The following is a 20,309-nucleotide window of genomic DNA, read 5'->3' on the forward strand; positions in this document are numbered from 1 at the left end:
CCACCTGCAACCGATGCACATTTCCGTTGTTTGTTGCCATGCGTCACTCCTGCACGCCCTCCGCGGCACGCTACGACCAACGACGCTACCCGCTGTATATAGTGGAAAGGGAGAGTGGTAAGGGGAACGGCTGCAGCGCAAGCAAGTCTGGTCAAGTTGCAGTGCACTTTCGGCGGCGACGATCAGTGTCATGAGCGAGGGCACGTTTGCTGGTGACAAGAAAGCTAACAGAGACCCTATTTGTTTGCTTGCCCCTCACCTGCACAGCAGCCTCCACGAGCTAGCCGCCCTGCGGACCAGGTTTGTGCTTTGTTCTGGTCTGCGCTAGCGGACACTCGAACATCGTTTTTCGGAATTCGCGGGAGCCGCCGCTGGTCTGGGCATGACTCATACACCACCTTGGAGACCACCACCAGCGGACGAGACGGCTTGCCTCAGTTACTGTTGTGCAGCTACTGCGGCGTTTGCCATCGTGTGGCTCCTAGCTTTGTCTTGTCTATTGGTCTAACTTCGTGCACGTATTCTTGTTCGCCCAAAGAACTTATACCGCTTATACTGGACGAATATGGCAAGAAAACTGGTCGAGGTTTCTGACGATTCCGCTTCATCGTCGAGCAGTGCCAACAGTGGCGGTACGTATTGTCATCAATTTGCATGCACGCTTTATTCTCCGATCACACGCACTGCAACATAGCCGCACCCCTCGGATCTCGCTGCGCTTTCTCCAGCACCTGGGCCGAAATGTCGGTGCACCTGCAGCATTGTTTGTTTGTTATGCATCATCACCGCTTGCATTTTAATTCTTGTGCCATTTGCTTGTGCATGCACCCCGAAAAGTAGCAAAAACGCCCGCTTGATCTGCATCATTTTACCGCTTTGTTTACTGCCCCGCGCCTCTTTAACCCCTTGGCACGCTGCGTGCCGCGACCTGTTGCAACCGCGCATTGTGCACGGGTGGAAAGCCGGACATCTCGCGTGATGAACCTGGCGCCGGCTGCAACGTGAGTCAGTTCATTTCGGAGTTCACGCAGTTCATGCACCTTTTACTCCGGCGGCGCGTTATTTCACGGTCGGTCGAGTTCCTCTCGGGTGCGAGGGGGCGGGAAGTGAGGGTAACGGGCGAATTCGGAGGGCCGCCGCAGCCCGCTTTCGCGGACATGATGCAACATGCCCTTCCGTATATATTCGTTCGATTGCGTATTAACGAACAATCGGGCCCTGCGTATTCCTGGAAGCGCAGGCGCCGCTGCCGCCTGTCCTCCCGACCACCGCGTTATCCTTCATTTATTTTTATTTTTCTCTGCATTGCTTGCGGCGATGTTTGATTGCGCGGCGGGAGTAGAGGAGGTGGTTTCTTTGTTTACTTTTGTTTTCTTTGCTTTCGGCGAAGTGAGAGGAGTCATCGGAGCACGTGCTTTCTTTTTCTGCGGGGATGCGCTTGGTGCATGGCTCCCTTGTCGAGGCCTTTGGAGATTTGGTTGGTTTTTGCTTTGAAGGGTAGACGGGTGGGGTGATGGGGGGGGGGGGGGCGTTGTGTGAGACCTGTTTGTGGGACAGCGGTCGTTGTGTGAGGGGGTCAGGAGAGGTGCGCCGCAAGCACCAAGTTTGTAATATATCGCCGTGGACAGGTGGTCGAATTTGCTGGAGGCGTTATCATTTTGGGCACTGCCGTTGTTTCTGCTACCCTTTGGCCGACGTCTACGTACAGTCAATTCCTTCCTGTCCACTTTGGACTGACATTCCCTGCAGACATCATTAGCTCAAATGTGATACTCCAATGTGCCATAATGCTCCTTGACATAAGAAATGTTTCACGCCCCTCCCCCCCCCCCTAATTTTCAAATGTTCAACCGCTTCCCGAGGCAATTATTTAAATTCATTGCAGGAGTGCGAAGAAGTTTACACGTGTTCAAAAGTGAACCTGAATAGTATTTACACTGTGGTTTTTAGAAAATACGGTGTTATTGTCAGTAAAAACGCATGTAGTTGTGTGTGTGTGGGGGGGGGGGGGGGGAGGGTTAATACGTTGCTTTTGTTCATTTAGTGCATTGCCTTTTGCAACAAAAGTAATGATTGTGGGATAGTGCCTGTAATGATTACATTATTGTGTTAACCTGCAGGTGCAAGAAGGAATAAGTTCTTTGCTTTTGTTTCGTCACGTTAATGTACTGCTCATTATGCTTGCAACAAGCGAGCCAAGACTAGTATTCTCTCAAGCACCCCCCCCCCCTTGCATTGTTTACTCAGAAAGGAAGCTGTGAAACACATTCCAAAACCCAAGGTTTTGTGGAAAGAGAAGCAGGTTGTGGCAGTGATTCAGAGTCACGTTAGTGGTGATGAGCTTTCCATTGGCACTTCCACGAAAGGCGCCTGTCGCACTCGTATCCGTCGCATGGCATTGTGGAGTAAGTGTTTTGCAACACGAGCGCATGTCAAAAGGGCTGCAACTCTCTTGTGCCACTTTTTCCTGTAGTCTCTATGCACATAGGTAGGGTTTGCTTTTGGGGGTGTGGTTTTCAGCTGACCTTTTGCCCCTTTGCTGCCTTCGTTAAAGCCCTGCAAGTTCTTGTTGATATATATTTCCATGCTTGGGCATCTATTTGGTTTCCCATGAGTTGGCATTGAATAGTCGTTGTTTGATATTAAATAATTGTTGCATGGAAAGGCTGGATTGATTATTATTATTTACAAGGAATTCAGCTTTGCAGAACAGTTGCTTATGTGATGGAATCTCATGCAAAGATGTGTTGTGACAATTCAATAAGGCTTCCAGAATGCTTAAGTATGGAACCGGGTTGAGATTACTTGAGAGCATTTAGCAAGTGGGGCTGTGGAATGGGAAGCCGTAGGGGCTGTAAAAACCGTTTTCTAATGCGGGGATGGCCAGTAGGCTTGCTCAAAGAATCGCAAAAAAAGAGGGCACCATGCTGTTCAGGTGCCTCAGCATAACCCGAGTATCCCAAGCCGTAATGCCTCTGTATGTTCTCACTGCCTTGCAGTAAATGGCTGGTTTAGTTTCAAAGAACTCGTAATTTCATCAAAACTGTCTGCATTTTTTATTTGTGGAAACTAGCACAGTCATTCACATATTTATGCTTTATTGTATTTTGACTGCCTGACCATGGCCACAAGTATACTCAGATAGGGCTGCACTTCAACCGCTTCTGGTCTGTGCCGATAGTCTGCCTTCTGTACCTTGGCTAGCAAATCGACCAGTTTCGTGACACTTGCGAGTGTCAGGGTTGCTGATAAGTTTCAGTGAATTAGTTTTGATTCCTGGTTGTAAATGCAGGTTGTTTTAGTGACTGGCTTATGTGTGTGCGTCTGTGCTGCGTATGTATTCAGATTTGCGACTTCAGTAAGATATTTCTTGCATAGTCTGTAGTAATACGTATGCATTATTATAAGATTCTGAGAGCTTGTTCTAGGTTCTCAACTGAAAAGCTCCGATACTTAAACTCGGTTTATTGTCAAGAGAGATGTAATTTATTACAGTAGTATTGCCTTTTGTTTTTCTGCTGCACAAGTTTAGTAACCTGGGCTTTTTGGAAGTGCCCTGCTTTTCTTCTTTTTTTTTTTTTTACGCATTGATAATGCTTACGTAGGTGTAGATGACTTAGCTATGCATAGGAGCATATCTTTTGAAGATGGCGTTTGCGCAAGGGATGTCTGATGGCCATCTTGGTAATTGCAGATGCCAACGGAGGCAGATCAACTCCCACTGGCACACAGCGACCATTTCTGCTGCCTCTGCAGACACAGATGAGCATTCCCCTCCCGCTGCTACGCAACACGCCCACGCACGAGGAGACACGGGAGGAAGGCAGAGTGCTTCTCAGCTCTTTTGTGGACTACCAGGTAGCACAGCAAGGAGCCATGGATGCCGGAGCTGGCGGCGAGTCCATCGGGGACATGGTGTACAGTCACACCATCGACGAAGAAGACATCGGCACTCCACACAGCCGCACCGAGGCCGAGGCCCTCCACCCCGTCTACCGCAACATGGGTCGTGAGCTGCGTGCTCTTGCCGACCGTTTCTCGCAGAGCAGGGAACGTATACGTGTTAGACAGGAAGCTGACTCGCTGGACATCTCGAGCCTGACCCGAGATAACCTCATGACACTGATGCTCGAGCTCTTTGAAGACGGGTTCAGCCGGGAGAGACTCGTCACGTTTTTCTTCTTCTGCAGCGACCTCATCCTCAAGTCTGTCCGGTGCTCTGTGGGAGGGCTGCGATGGCAAGTGGTTGCCTGGGTGTGGGCTTTCCTGCGTGACCGCGTCTGCTACTGGGTGCTCCAGCATGGTGGATGGGAAGCCGTGCTCACAAACTACCTGCCCAAGTTGGCCATCACAGCCGCAGGCTTTGCTGTGTGCGTGGGTGTTGTATTTTACATTTGGAAGAACTGGTGAGCAGAGGAGCTGGCTCTTGAAAGCCTTTGGACATGTTATTGCTCATTCTGCAGATGACACATAACTTTTCTTTTTGTTTCTTGCAATTTTTGAATTGCTCATCTTTTGTCAAAACTGGCAGGAGATTTTTGTAGTACATTCAAACTGTCTGGAATGTGCCATCGTTGATTGTTGCCACGGCTGTCATCGCATGCTGCCCCGTGGGCATAAACATTGACAAAGCATTGGTGGACAGGCAGTCTTCCTTGTGCATCTCATCATTTGTTCTTTTGCACTGCCATGTTGACGTTCCTTGCACTAAGGAATGTTGTTATGCAGTCATTATTTATGTAGACACTTTGCCTGTTAGCATCGATACGCTGGCTGGTTTTGTCTCCCATTGAACTATGCTTCTGTGCCTTGGGCTGTGATAATGATATAGGTCCGGAGGCAAGATAGTTGCCTTTTGATAGGCCACTTCAAGAGTCACCCATGCTACTCTGGCTCTACTGAAAATTGGTGCTGGAAAGAGAACTTTAGAACCCTGTCTGTTTCTGACAGAGGTGACCTACATTTTGACGTTGAAGTGTGGCAAAATTAGTGGTAATTTAATCATGTGTTTCACATCGTTTAAGTAGACTGTTAAACTCTGAACAACAAGTGTGGCAAACAAACACCTCAGTTCATCAGAAGCAGCTTAGTCTTTCGTTTTTGCTTGCTTGCATCTCAGAATCTGATTCCTTTATCAAAAGTTTTAAGTAGTTGGAACTACCCTCAATGTGTGACATGGGTGATGTACTGATGTGTGCCATTCCAGAAATTCCTTTTGTCCAAGGTTGGCAAGCATGGTACCTGGCCTTGTATGGCCCTTGTGTTGCTCACTGGACAAACCAGTACTTCCAGTGTTTGGTCCTTGTGTATTTGTCAGGTGTAATATATAAGATGCATCTTGTGCCGCATCATCATTATTATTTTTTTGTTCAGATCTCATGTTTTGCCATATTATTTGTAGCTATTTCTGTGTGTACGCGTTTTCTTGACACTGTCAGACTTGCAAAGCAGCAGACGGTGGTATCAATAATTGACTGAGGGTTCTCTCTCCTTTTGTAAAATGCTTTGAACAGTGTTCGAGTTGTCTAGCTCTTTTGCTAACTCGCATCCCTCTTAATTGCTAGTTCTTACTAATTGCTTTGATTCATTGTGAAGGTATATTTGTCAGTTTTTTACATACCTTCATTCTTGGCTCTTCTACAAGCATGTGTTGTACCAGAATATCTTCTTTATTTTTCATTGCCTACCTTGTAGGCATTAATTTAAGTATCATTGCTCGCATGCATTTCTGCATGTAGCATTCTTGGGAAAGACTAATTTGGCAGAGTTTTCCGCAGTGCAAATTGCCAGCAATAATGCAGGACACAGTTGTGTAGCTATTGGTGTTATGTGGCCATCTTTGGTGACCTACTTTTCTTGTCTGAATTAACCCTTGATTATTTATCCTTTAGGACTTAGCGTCTGCATAAATCTAGCATCCACCAGACACGTCAGTTCAGCGTGCGTCTAAAGTGTCCCACTTGCCTTGCAAATAATATGCCATTTTTCTAGTTGCGCACAATAGTCTTAAGTCAGGTTGTGGCCAAACCAATTTGCTCCAACAAAGCAGGTTTCTCAGCATGGGAACGAATTTTGCAATGTGCATGCCATGTCTAAGATGGGCTTGCAGACTAATCAGTGCCCCAGACTTCTAAAGCTATTCCAATGTGCCCTTATATGCAGAAAGACAAGGAAACAAGAATTCCAGCTTGATTGTGGGGCTCAAGCTTTCACCTGAGTTATCTGTTTGTGACCTGGCCTTAACTAAGTACAAGCAACCACTGCATCAAAGTGCTTTTAGTGCCTGTAAGGGGCCAGAAGTCTTTTTACTGCAACAAAATTGGAGCAATGAAGCTGCTTGAGAGACAATCAGCTTGCTGGCTGTAATTGAATTAGTCAAGCTAATAGAGGTGATTGATTGAAGTGATCTACAGTTATGTGTTGATCTCTGTGCAGTGTTTCCTTGGTTTCTTTGTGGTTTGATATCCGTTTGTAATGAGCTGCTATAACATCAGTGTAAATTGTAAGTCACATCTCTATGCCTGCAATGGGCTCAGTTCATAGCCTATCAATTGTTGCACACTGTTTTTTTTTCTCATTTTAAAGAATGACGTTCCTCATTTGGCAGTGTTGTGAAGTTAAAAGAACGGTACTGTGCCTTTATCCATTCTTGAACTTTGCGTTAAATCTGTTGTTTTAAGTGTATGCTGCCCAGAGTTATCAGATTGGCTGATGTCAACACTCCTTACCAGCTCCGTATTATGCAGTATTAAGAGGTCACACAGCTGCTCATTTTGAGAGAACGCTCGAGCTCTTGGAGATTGTTTCATGATGTAGGCCTTTCGTGACGTGCAACAGAAACTCTCTAAAACATCAAGTGTCTCACCCTGTCTTCATGTAATGTATTTTTATTTGTTCGCTTGAACTCCCTTGTGGCTCAATTTACATATGTTTAGCTGTGATAAGGAAAAACGGTATCACTTCTAAACTTTTTTTTAGACTTGTAAAAATGTTTGTTTACTCCTTTGGGTTCTTGTAAGTTTGGCCCGAGCGCGGTGCGCCTAATGTACTTATCTCGTGCAATAACTTTTGTGCTTAGCAAGCCCGTCTATATACACCTATGATTTTCTGGAACAAGTGTGTCTGTTAAAGCTTCGTTTCTGTTCTCTTCGATCTTTTTTTGCATGCATCCTTGAAATGTTTTACTTTTGGCGGCCTAAAGTAAAGGTCTTAATTGTGAATGTTTTTTCATTTTTATGAACATCTTCGATTCTCACAGCAGGTGAGAATGTGTTTTTAGCAGCACTGGAAATTCGTACTGCATTTGCTGAGTTGGTGTTGTGAGTGTTCCGAAGCCTTGCTAAATGAACAAGCAACATGTGTGCCGGTTACGAGAATAGTGTTAGTAACATCACCAAGTTCATGTGCCATCTCATTTTTACCGACTAAAAAGGCTAGGTGCCTCTTGGATCTGCATACTGGTCATTTTCGCCCTTCCATTATCTGCAGATAGAATTATGAGACATTCATTTGAAGAGATACTAAAGGCAAACATTATGTAAATCTAAGGTGATCGAGTAGAGCCCTAAAATATGGAAAGCACCCCTTAACCAAGTAGAAAACATCAATGTAAAACAGGGTTTCATGCCACTACTGTCAAAACATGGTACCAGTTCCAAGTAATTATGGACACTTTATTTGCAAACAGTGTAGTAACAAAATATTTCTTTCATTTAAACTACAAAGAAAATGCAGCTTGGTTAATATTACTTTTCTTAGAAAACTCGTCGATGCTATTCATTGAAAGCATTTTGTCAGTGCTCCCTGTTGAAGTACAGCACCCTGTCTTTGTGGTCTACTTCAGCCAGTGATGGCAATCAGCAGAGCATAAGCTTTGAGGTTGGAGACACTTTCTCTGCACTCCTGATCTTGTTTCTCGAGCAGCATTCTGGCAATGTCGCTACCTTTCCTTGCATCAATCGCAGTTACACAGCAAGTCTTTAGCTAGCTTGCAGCGTTTTCATGTCATGAGCTTGTGATAGATCTAGTTTTCTTCTCAGAAATAGCCTCTTCAGTGTTTGTGCTTGCTGCGTAGACATCTGAAGTATGCATTTCCGCTTGGAGCCACAAACACTGAAAAGGCTATCTTTGAGTAGCAGAGAACTTTCATTGCAAGAGAACACTGCAAACTAGCTAAAGACTTGGTGTGCTACTGTGACTCACCCAAGAATTGCCTTTGTTAAGCCTTTGTTATGCCATCTTCCTTTTGGCACTTTTTGTTTTCGAGCCTTCTTGCCATAAAAAAATATTTTGTGGCAATGTAACTTAATTTAGTGTAGTAATGTTGCGCTGTCTACTCTTTACCAGCCTGTGGGCCTTAAGTGGTTTTAAGCTCCTGCTACATTTGTAAATTTTGTCATGACCTGATGGCCTTGACCATGTGTTCTAGCTGCACTTTCAGCTAGAGTTTGAAAATTTGTTAGTAACGCTAGTAGTAGTAGTAGTACAATTGCCGACTGATTATTTGGACTTCTCTGCGGAACTGTCATCTTCTTCACAAAACCTATGCATAAAAGGTGGCTAAATTTCAGATGCCATATGGTGCGTTGCTTAATTTTTCGGACATCAGCTGTGTTTGCGATGACACCGGGATGGTGCCCTTGAATGAAGTTGGTGTCATTTAAGCTACCGCTCGTACCCTTGCTTTCATTAGTGATGCAGTTTTTCAACTATGTGCGTGTTGTGCAGCCACTGCGAATACATTTCGTCACATTGACTCTGCACCTAAATGTGAAGAGAGCTTTAGAGTAGGGGATGCAAGTGAGTTGCATAACCATGAACCCAAAGTCTGCCTAGGTTAGCCGAGACCCAAGTGGCTTGCTTGAACAAGCAGAATGCAAGACTTTTGCCTCCCATAAACTAAAGGTCTCTAATATCTTCGGTCGCCAACACGGGACAGAGCAGCACTGGTTAGGCCTAACAGCCTAGGCATTGTCAAGCAGCATGACCATGACAGAATGTCGCCGCTGGCTGATGGCGTGGTGGCGGCAAGTCACGATGGGAAGCTTGCCTCTGTGTTTACCCAAACGCTTCATCAGTGATCAGGCTTGAGATCATGTGCATGGTTTTGTACCGAAGGCAATACTAAATGTGGCATTCGGCTTCATGTGTGACCGGCCTGTAGCTGCTGTGTGTGTGCCTGCCAAGTTTGTGTGCTTACTGGAAAGAAAGGGGTTAACTCGGGTCTAGGCAGAAAAATTGGATTTGAGCAAAACAACCTAAACTGCAGTTACGCAGGTAGAGCTGCATGATGGGCAGACGTGAAACACTTCCACAACTTTCACCGTCGCAAAATTTCAAGCAGACATTATTTTACTGAAGCAGAACACTGAGTAAATATGAATGCATTTTTCTGCTTGGCTGGTGCTTCAAGAACAACATTTTTTCTTGAAATTATCTTTCTCTGACCATCACGCGGGCCTATCCACGTCTTAAAAAATCTGTCGACAACTGTACAGCACTAGTATTTCAAAATCTATTACATTTTATTTCTTTTAATATGCATAATGTAAACCATTCAGAATGGCCAAGTATTCCTTTTCAATTCTAACAGATGTGTTCACTATGCATTAACTTTCCACATGCAAGCCAGCTTTGTCATGGATTACGTTTGGACAGTAAAAACTAAGGTAGTTGCTTTGCGAGGAACTTGCAGTATGCTCTATGTGTTACGTATACATTTATCAATTCTGTTTAATTGGTGGGATGCTACTTTCATGGGACATTCACTGGAAGTTGCTGCAGCAACTTGTTTTTTCTGCTGCGACTGAGATGAATTTTTGGCAGCATACTGTGGATATACTGTGTAACTTCCATGTTGTGTATGCAATTACACGTTTTTAAGAGCTTGTACATGTAGACTGTTGCGAGTATCGTCTGCCGGTTGTATGGTACATGAGCTGGGTTTTCAAGACAGTGGGCCACTACTGGATGCTGCTACACTGCCAATTTTCGTGTGTGGTGCATAGTTTTGATAACCTGTGTGAGGCCTCCTTTGGATGATGCCAAATGTTATTTTTTATATCCTCTTTAGTGTCTTCACGAATAAACAGAAACTTTTTTGGAATCCGACTGGTGTGTCGCTGATTCTCTAGCACTGCCTTGTAGTCTTGGGCCAGATTACTAGAACATCTGAGTGTTGTTTGCAATCTCCGCGCACATTGGCTATGGTCTCATTGCGATGTTTGCCACTGTATCATCCATTCCTTAAGTGATGGTTTGTCGCAAAGTGAATTTTTAAACACAATTTAGCTCCGATTATCATGTCTCTGTGCAAGGCAGTTGGGAAAGCCACGTTTATTCATTTGACTCCTCAGTTTGTTTTTTGTACAATTCGTGGCCATTTCTTTGTAGCTGTTAGTAAAGTGCAAAAGGCCTTGGTGCATGTAGATCAAAGGAACATTTCAGCATTGTGCTTGATCCTTCATACTGAACATTTACTGCAACACAATTGTATACACTTTCTTCATAAGCAAGATACATTACTTGCATTTGGGTTCGTGCATACCAAAAGCTAGGGTAATGCTATCACTTTGCTCCACTTGCATGGATATTGTGGTTCACCTCTGACAAAAATTAAGTTCTAGTACAGAGAAAAAGACTCTGATACATGCAGTTATTGGGAGCAGAAAAAGTATATCTGGGTGATACATAATGACCAAAGATAAAAACTGTCTTTGATTCCAATCTGACTCATCTACCCAAGTTTACTTGTCATTACTTTGGTGGCATAAGATCTTAATTAGTGTACAAATGTAGCGACTAAATTGCATCTGCAAAATTTCGTCTTTTTTTATGCATACATAGTGATGGTAACTGAAATGGCCTTTCTTATCTCTAAATTGATTCTTTAATGCTCTTGCCCTGCTGTTTTGTGCCATTAGCACCAATTGCTTGCATGATAAGAATGTGTATGCCAGCCTTGGTTGGAAAGGAGTGTAGAAGAATATTCAGAACATTTCAGCTCCCACATAGGAGCATTCTTCGCAATGAATGTTCAGGCAAAGTAATGAATGGACAAGGTCACTCTTATTGTGGGAAACCTGTGCGGAAAGCAGTAACACAACTCTGCTGTCTTATAGATTTTTTTACCATGGTCACTGCGAGCAATATTGTTTCCAGCATAACCATCCTCGCCCAAACAACTTCAACAAGCATCTGAATTTGCATGTGTCCCTGAGCAATCTATACTGAATGGCTATCGCCATTCAGTATAGTTGAAATATGGAATGTGAATGGACTTATCTATAGCTGCTCTTCACTGCAGCTTTTCTTTTTCTGAAGCTCTATTTATTAGTACAACACTATGCAATGCATTGGGGCTAGGTTTCTTTAATTGGCTATATTCGCACAGAAGTAATGCCAGAATAGTCGCACAGAAGTAATGCCATGCTGCTGTGTCAACACAAAAGCAGAAGTTCTTTAACATACTTTCCGGTAGAGCAGATGGCTAACATTCTTTTCATGTTGCCGTATCACCGCCACATGGTGGGTAGGAACTGCTCTTAAATGAATGGTAACGATACCGCATCACATCAATGGGATGCACCCCAGTTTACATTTAGCATATTGTGTGCCACTGTGGAAATGCTTTGTGTAAACTTAAACTGGTGCTGACATTGCTTTCAGCTCTGTGTGTTAGTGCCAGGGTTTGAGAGCCCTGTGTTGCTGTCCACAACAATCCTCCTTCTTCATGCCATGTGCCAACCTTTTGCATGAATGGACTGGAGCGGTATTCTCGAGCTATCATTTTCAGGGATGCCATCACATTCATGAGATTTTGCTCGGCTTGGCACAGGAAGGCGTAGCACAACACAGTGTATGGTTGACGGCGATTCTGGCACTTTACGAAGCTCTTTGCACTGTGCCTGTAGGCAGCATACTTCAACATATCTTATGCAACACAATATATTATGAAAGTGATCATATCCCCGAAAGGGATAGCTCAACAATACCACCCCAGGTTACAAATACACTCCTATAGTTGGGACAGAAAAGCAAGCCTCGTGCGATGAAACTAATGAAACCATAATCACTATTTGAAAAACTTGTTTAGGACTCCTTTTCTCCATTCTGCCATCCAGAGAAAACAAAAACCTTCCTTGGTAATTAAGCACTATGGCTAGCTCTGCCCCTTCCAATAGGGTCTGTTAATACAAAGATGCCTTACTAAGCAAACAATTTGCTAAGGGTGGCAGCTCTGTCTCAATGTATCATTGTCTGGTGTGTAATGCAGTACATGCCCATAGAAAGTTCTTGCATTTACACAGGTGTGGTGTTTGATGCAGGAACTACTGAGCCATGCAGTACTGTTATATTTATGTGAGCACAGCTATAGATATCATTATTTCGCAAAAATATGTTTCTCATCCTCTGTGGATGACTCTGTGGTCACTGATGTCATAGGAATGGTGATGTGTATTGTCGGTGAGAGAGAAAGCCTGCAGTTCCAGAGGGATTGGCAACAGATGATATGTGATCACCATCTGACAATCTGTCTTGTGACTTTCAGATCCAGCCATGCAGTTTCAGCCCACTATGAAAACAATATGTGTTGCTTTGTATGACAACATTTAGCAGAAAATTGACAGAATGCTTGGTCTTATGCATTGATGTTGACTTTCAACAGCACTTGTGACACTGGATTCTGTCATAGCTGTAATATTGTGGTACACTAGGTAACTGACATGTGCCGCATGGTGCGACGGGTATGGCCATAGTTACTGCCTATATGAAAACTGGCCACAATGCCATAGTGTTGTCATATCATCATGTTTTTCAGTCTGCCTGAAAGTAGTCTGCCTGCAATCCCTATGAAGTTCATTTCACTTATCTTGGAAAGAATGCATCAAATTGGTGGATGCACATATTGCAAAGCGGCCACGAAAAGTATGACGAGAAAGCCGGTTAAGCATAATTAAATGGGAGTGTGATGTGCATTCACTCTGCAACAAGTTTCTAAGTGTCGTGCAGTCCCAAGTCTGCATTATGAAGCCTGAATTTAGCCACTGTCAGAAATGCTGATGAACAGAGAAACACAGCAATGCATTCTTTTTGTTTTTTTGCTTGTTTGCACTTGAACTTATGCCAAATGTACGTTCAGAATTTTCAGATATGCCATGAGCAGGCAAGTATAGCTCTTGTGTGGCACTTCTGTATTTGCAGCGGGCAACCTGTGCCCAGCGAAACATGGAGCTCTGTGGAAGCCGTTGCCCAGAAGCTCGCTGCCACTTGGGATGAGGATGTAGAATGGGAGGCCGTAACTGACCTCTTTCGCTTCTTGCGAAATTCTTTCGCTGGTTCCCCGGGAAATGCGGCCACTGCAACCAGGTACTTTCTTATCCATTGCATTTACGCAGCTCTTTGGTTTAGATATAGGGGCACTAGTGTGCTGCTAATGACTACAAGACCCTCACGGCAAAACCTGCAAATCAGAATTCTGGCATGGTGAAAACTCATTCACCATGGCAGCATGGACTATCCTTCAGATCAATATTAGATGCAGCGCTGGCTTTTTTTTTTTTTTACTGCAAGGTAACCACATATGCCTTGGGCAATTATGTTCACTCGTGCTTGTCACTATTGCACATAATCTCCACATCCACATTAAACATGCTCGTACACCACTGTATGTCTTGAAGACAGACCGTGCTGTGATGATGGAGTTTTCACTGAAGTTGACATAAAGGATCAATTCTAGTCTGTAAGCCTGGCTGTGTCCTGGGACGCTATCTTGTAGCGAGGCTTTTCTCAATGCTGACGCCTTTTTGCACTCGTGAGTGGGGACCTGAGTGGTGACCACTCACAAATGCCAAAAACACAAAAAGGCATTAGTATTGAAAAAGGCATCGCTAAAAAATATCATATCTGCTTTGTGCGGGTTTTTTTTTTCTTCGTATTGGCCGACTTTCCTTGGGACAAACATAAAGGGACTGTGAAAACATGTTTATCTTATCAGTATTTAATCCTAGCAGAAGTGTGCTAAATGTATGGATATATAAGCTATAACCTGTCCAGCTGTACAGACTCTCCTGTCCCTGTAATACCAAGCACATCTTATTTAACTGTGCAGCCCATTCTCTCCTTTAAATGTAATTAGGATTGGACACTATAGTTAAAACTAAAATTATGGACAAACACCAAGGCATTGTAGCTATTTTTTATTGAATCCTTGAGCAATTGGTTCAAATCCTGACTTTTAGGTTGTCTATGGGTTGATAATGTGGTGATGGTTGCATTAAAGGCATCAAGGGAGTCTACTTTAGGGTGCTATAATATGGCATATCTTCATGTCAAATGCCAGTCCGATACCACATATGCTGTGTCATTTGTTTCAGGAATGATGTGCTAATGCAAAGTCTAAAGACTCTGGTGAAGGGCCTCTGTGAGCTTCACATCAAGGATGCATCCCATGCTGGTTTGTAATCTTCAGCTTTATTCCTGTGGCTGTTTTGGTAGCTGCAACAATTCTTGTATATCCTCGTCAGACCTCATGTTCACTGCTGTGCACGTTGGCTTTTATTATTTTAAATATTGAAATAAAAATGATGGGTGAACAAAACATTTCTCTAATTGGAAGCCAGTACATATGGCACTATTTTTCAGTATATTTTATTCATCTTGTTGCCACTGATTTTCAAGAAAATTGATACCACTCCATGTGAGACCATAGTATCATTAATGAAAATGAAAAATTATGAGTCATTCCACTCTGTGAAGGTGGTTGACCAGCGAAGCTGTTTAGCACACTGCACAGAGATGACACAGAATGTTGAACAAAGGTACGAACTCATTTATTGTCTCGATGGGGTGGTCATTGTGACGAAAGGCACGCATACTCATTTATTGCCTTGATCGGTGCTTATTATGTCACTCTCAACAGCAATCACATTCTTTGATAATGTAAAATCAATGCACGTACGCCGCTGGGTGTTCGGTTGGGCCGGATCAGTATGGCATCGCAAGGGATATGTCTGCAACACGGAATGTGTGAACCGCTCCCTTTTTGGTACCTACACATACACATTGAAATCACTGAAAATGACAATAGGGGTAGTGTCATCGCAGCTAATACACGCAAAGTGAGTAGCCATGAACCTTACGGAAATACAATTCATTGCATTTTTTGCTTGCTTACGGGGATATGAGCCTTACGAGGGTATGAGCCATTGCTCACGGGGGTATGAGCCATTGATGATGACAGTTTTTGGCATGCTGTTCTGTATGTTTGTTGTATGTGTGATTGGAAAGAATTTAAGCACTTTTCGCTTCACTTTGCTGAGTGCTTGTAGCCTCTGCCATATGAAGCTATGAGCCATTGCATTTTTTGCTTGCTTATGGGACCATGAATGCTTACGGGGTTTGAGCCATTGATGATGATAGTTTTTGTTCATGGAGAACAAAAATGCACGGAACGCTAGCCATATACAGCTTCGCTGTAAAACACTCATGTAGTGTGTCCAACACGCCGAAATGTTACACTGCAGTCTGGAACGAGATTATATACCCAATGAAGGCCACACAACATTATGCTTTATCTGCGTCTTTAGGCAAAAATAAGAGAGAGGATTTTACCTGAACAAACATGAGAGATGTAAGTTTATCCATGCACATGGACATGCTGCAGTCATGATGTACCTGTGCCTGTTGACCAAATGAAGGGTTTTTCAGGCTCATAATAGACTAGTTGTACTGTGTCACTAACTCTCTTTAGGTCTGAATAGGATAAGCATGTGGTAGCACAATTCAAAACAATAACATGAATCCAAAGAAAACATCTTGGAGATATTGTAGGCAAAACTGGAGAAATTGCAACTTTCAATCTAGAATTGTTATTTGTATTAGCTTTTCTTGTCTTGTACATAATTAGCTTTGTAGCATTTTACTTCTTCACAAAAGTGTCTACACATATAAAAGCTTGTTCTTACAAGTCGTACCTTTTGGAGCAGCCTGATTGGTAATCTTTCTTTTTGCTGCTTTCTGTGTACTTCATTGGAAAGGCACATGATAGTCGTGATTGTTTCATCAGAATTGAGGGTGCAAGTCGGGTCACTGCGGCTTTCCATCTAAGATTGAGATTTTTGCTTGTATTTCTTTGTTTTGCATATAGTTAGCTCTATATCATTTACTTCTTCCAAACTGTCTGCACATATAAATGCTTGATGCTAAAAGTGATACTTTTGAAGCACTGATTATAAAGGTGCATGCATGATAGTCATTGTTGTTTGGTGAAATATCTTTTTTAAAAGAATTGGACATAATAATCAAGAAACAAGAGGCATCAGCTCAAGGTGAGACCTAATTGTTTGGTTGTTGCATTCTTAGTCTTATTTCTGATTAAACCAAAAAGGCAGAAAGGATACTGAAGAAAATGACTCCAACACTGATCATGTCACAGCCTTTCATTTACTGACAGAGTCATATTTTTAATAGTATTTTCCCTGTGAACTACTGAACCTTTGAAAGGGCTTTGTACACAGTTACGAACAAAGAAGGGAAATTTTTCTTGTACATCATAAAACAAAGATTTTACAGCAAAATTACATTTCATGGTTCAGAGTTTTCAATATGACACTGGGTGCTGCTGCTTGGCTGGTGTTCAAAAATGGAAATGTGTATTTGCCTTCGTCTGCGCCCATCATGATGTCCACATCATATCCTAACCCTCAGCGAGTACCGGAAAGCAATCTCGGAGGCCATGCTTTTTCGCGCTGCCGATGCCAGAAGTGACATGTCTGTCATGCTTGAAACATCACTCACTGTGGGGGGTAGCAGACGAAAACAAATTAGCGTTTTGAAAATCTAGGCAAGTAACATTGCCAATTAAATGTTGTATTGAATGATTAGGATTATGAAATGCAAAATTTGAGCACTAACAGAGCAGGGGTATTCATGAAATCATTGTTTATGATGTGAAGGGTAAAGTGCACATCTCTGTGCATTGTGCACTTGGTGGTGTTTAACCCACCTGTCAGTATTTTTGTAACAAGCTGTACCAGTTTCAGGGCCACATTTGTGGGATGTTTCTGTGAAAATAGCACAGCTAGAATAAGACATGCTTTCTTACGTCATTTTTTTAAAAATGCTTGTAACTGCTTCTTTGCTTTCTAAAAGCAAACTTGTAGCCACTGCAGTGCTTTGTACGCAACTGTGTAAACACATTAAAAAAAATTAAAGGTTTGCTCCCTTCTTTCGAAATTCTGACATACCAGCTTATTTGAGGAAGTTAACGTATCGATCCTTATTAAAAAAACATGTTTATATTTTTTAATATATACTGGCATCTAAAAGGGTTGAAGTTATGGTAACCTGTCATTTTTTCCTCAAAACTTTACATTTTCCAAATATTCTACATGCAGTCCGTGTGCACAAGTTCCCATTAAAGGCCAAGGCCACAGCTTGCCAGCATTGAATGTGGCTTTTTCGCAGCTTGTCCACCATGAGCTACCCAATCTGGTGATGATTTTCCATTCTGACTTCACTCGCCCAAAATTGTATCGATCGGTGCTTGCCAAAGCAGACACATTTCGAAAGCGTATGTGTCAGCCATTCACAAGACTCTAGGTCAATGTGTTTCTGCCAAGATGAGTGGAAGAATAGTTCAGTATTCATATTTAGTGTGACTTTCCGACCAAATCAAGCCAGGGAAATGGTTCCATAAAGTTACTGACCAAGGTTTAAAGATAACGAAATATGAGGAAAGCTATTTACTCTCAAAGCTCATTAACTAACTTTGACTGATAAGCTTAGTTATCAGCACCCAAGTAACAACGTCATTGCTTGTTCTTGCATTTTTTTTTTCCTTTCAGAGTGTGTGGTTGGGCTTCGATGCAGTTTACAGTGCCTGGGTAACCTTGTGTGTAGTCACCAGTCCAGTGAGAACCTTGTGTGGGAATTGCTGATGGCACAGGAATCCCAAATGTAAGAATGGCTGTTTGTGCATACCTATGGCCAATTGTCTGTCCATTCAAAGCAAACTAGGATGTGTGGTTGGCATGGAAATGACATATTCACTGGTGGCCATTCAGTTTGTGAGGTCCCGATTCTGGCGCATCACAACCTTTGCAGTCTGTCGCATGTCATAACAGCAAAATGTGTTTTTGACCCACCAATGAGTTGTGCACCTTGCAACTTCAGGGAGATGACGTAGCCACACAGCCAATCAGAAGCTACAGTAATTTTTTTATGCAGTGATTTTTTTCAGATATTGCTTGAACACTATAGAAGCACCCGCATGACTGCACAGGAGAACACCCACAATGGTTTATTAGTGACCCATGCTGCAGTGAAAGCGTTAATAACTCTGGGCTTTTATTCTTAACAGCATATTTCAAAATGCACTGGTACATGAGATGCAGTTTGCGAACAGCTTCTGTTAGCCAGTAAAGCATAACAATCAGAACCTGCAAATTTGTTGAGGTGGTTTAAGCAGCTGTTTTATACGTGAAGTAATATACAGCTAGGGTGTCTACCAACCGGGAAAAGCGGGAATTCTCAGGGATCTTGAGTAGTCTGGAAAAAAATCGGGGAATTTATGCCTCTATCAGGGAAAATTAGCTGTAATTTTATTGAAAGGGTCGAAAGTCGCAGTAATATGCTGGCTCGAGTAACAGACAGGAATCGTAATGAATCGTCTTTGACGCCCTGTCGTCGGCTGGAGAAGTTGCCAGTGTATAGCCAACGACCGACTTTCCGGATCCCCGATAATTTGGACGGCTTCGCAGCACCACCACGTACCCCATAGAGTCAATGTATCAGAACGTCTGAAATTTCAGACGCAAGAACTCTTCGCCGACCGATTTTCCAAACGTTTTGCCTTGACCGCAGGTCCGAAACGGCATTAATGAAAGCTGCCACCGCTGCCATTTTGATTACCTTGTCGCCTCGAACCGGCGCTCTCGCTGCAGATCCGCCGGCAGCCGTAGCCACCACTGCGGTAACGCTAGGCCTAGCTGCTTCGACGTTCGCTGTGAAGCTTCTTGCCGTTGGGTGCCATGTTTTTTATTGAAAGAATTCGCTGCTGTCAGAAATGGCACGGAATCCGCCTTTGTGGTCCTCGCGATTGGCTTAGAAACTTGGAAAACACGGTGCGTTGCATAATGCCGGTTCCCGAAAGTCAGCTTCGCCTCTGTATGGAAATGTTACATGGTGAAGCATGCGCAAAAGTATTGCAGTGAAGCATAACAAATGCGGGAAGGGGATATTGCCACGGGACACAGTATGTACGTATTCCTTAATTATACACGCGTATACCCGGTATTTCCTGTCACAGTACGAGCACCGATATGCCTAATACGTGTATTTCAGAGCGTTTTCGAATGTGCCTGTGGCGGTTTGAGCCACTAAGGGAAGTAAATGACGTGAATTTATTTTTTACAACTGAACGATTTTTCGGACGTTATCACGGCCCCTAGGAAGTTCGAAAAATCGGACGTGGACTGTGCAACTGACCAAGATGCTTCAAATGATCCGTGGGGCGAACGAGTGGCGGAAGGAGGACAAGAACAGAAAGGACCTACGCATTGTGGAATAAACGGGAAAGGAAGCGTGCTGCCGCCGTTTTGAAGGAGCTTGAGCTCAAAAAACAAAGTGTTGGCTGATGCCGAGATGCAGGTGTCCCTCATCCAAACCAAAATAAACTCTTTAAAGCAGTGAAACACAACACTAAAGCGTCGTGCGCTGGCTCAGAGTATACCAGGACAGTTGAAGTTGACTTACGAGCTGTTGAGAAAGAATCTCAATTGTGACGAAGTTCAGGCCTCATACCACTGAGCGTGCTATCAGTTGATAGAAATAGCTCATATTCGAAAATATTTGCTTCTGTATGCATCTCCTTTTTATTCGTATTTGAGACTGTCCGACTCCATTTGCAATTTTTTTTCGAAGACACTTTATTTACTGTGCATTAAATTTACTAACCCCTCCCTGCTATTGTCTTTTTGAATAACGTAAACACTACTCCTTAGTATTCAAATTGGATTAAGTCGTTTTTAAAATTTTTTTTTTTTCATATGCTTACTGGAGAGTGACAGCATTGGGCAATATGATTTCCGCCCGTCTTGACATAAAACATAGTTCTGCATCACTCAGAGAATTCTGCAATGGCACTCAGGGAAAACCTGGAAAACTCGGGGAATTTGGAAATGTCAACTTGGTAGACACCCCGAATATATTACCTCGCTATTTCTTTAGCCTTTAGCAAACACATCAAAGTTGTAGTACTTTTTTAGGCATCACGTCATAGAATGTACAGGGTCATACACGTTGAGCAA

At 43.2% G+C, this 20,309-nt stretch overlaps 1 protein-coding gene across 2 annotated transcripts in view; it reads left to right on the forward strand.

Annotated features, from left to right (window-relative positions):
* Window positions 1–50: 50 nt before the first annotated feature.
* Window positions 51–20,309, forward strand: part of LOC142585271 (ataxin-10) — a 34,618-nt gene continuing 14,359 nt past the window's right edge. Inside the window, exons 1-5 of one of the 2 annotated variants that reach the window (XM_075695893.1) lie at window positions 51–632; window positions 3,695–4,370; window positions 13,204–13,368; window positions 14,376–14,455; window positions 17,847–17,958. In XM_075695893.1, coding sequence (XP_075552008.1) covers window positions 566–632; window positions 3,695–4,370; window positions 13,204–13,368; window positions 14,376–14,455; window positions 17,847–17,958 — 1,100 coding nt within the window. In that variant the 5' untranslated portion in view covers window positions 51–565. The remainder of the gene's footprint in view (window positions 633–3,694; window positions 4,371–13,203; window positions 13,369–14,375; window positions 14,456–17,846; window positions 17,959–20,309) is intronic. The other variant, XM_075695894.1, reaches the window with a different exon arrangement.

Source organism: Dermacentor variabilis, chromosome 6 (genome assembly GCF_050947875.1).
Source record: "Dermacentor variabilis isolate Ectoservices chromosome 6, ASM5094787v1, whole genome shotgun sequence".
Classification (NCBI taxonomy): Eukaryota; Metazoa; Arthropoda; class Arachnida; order Ixodida; family Ixodidae; genus Dermacentor; species Dermacentor variabilis.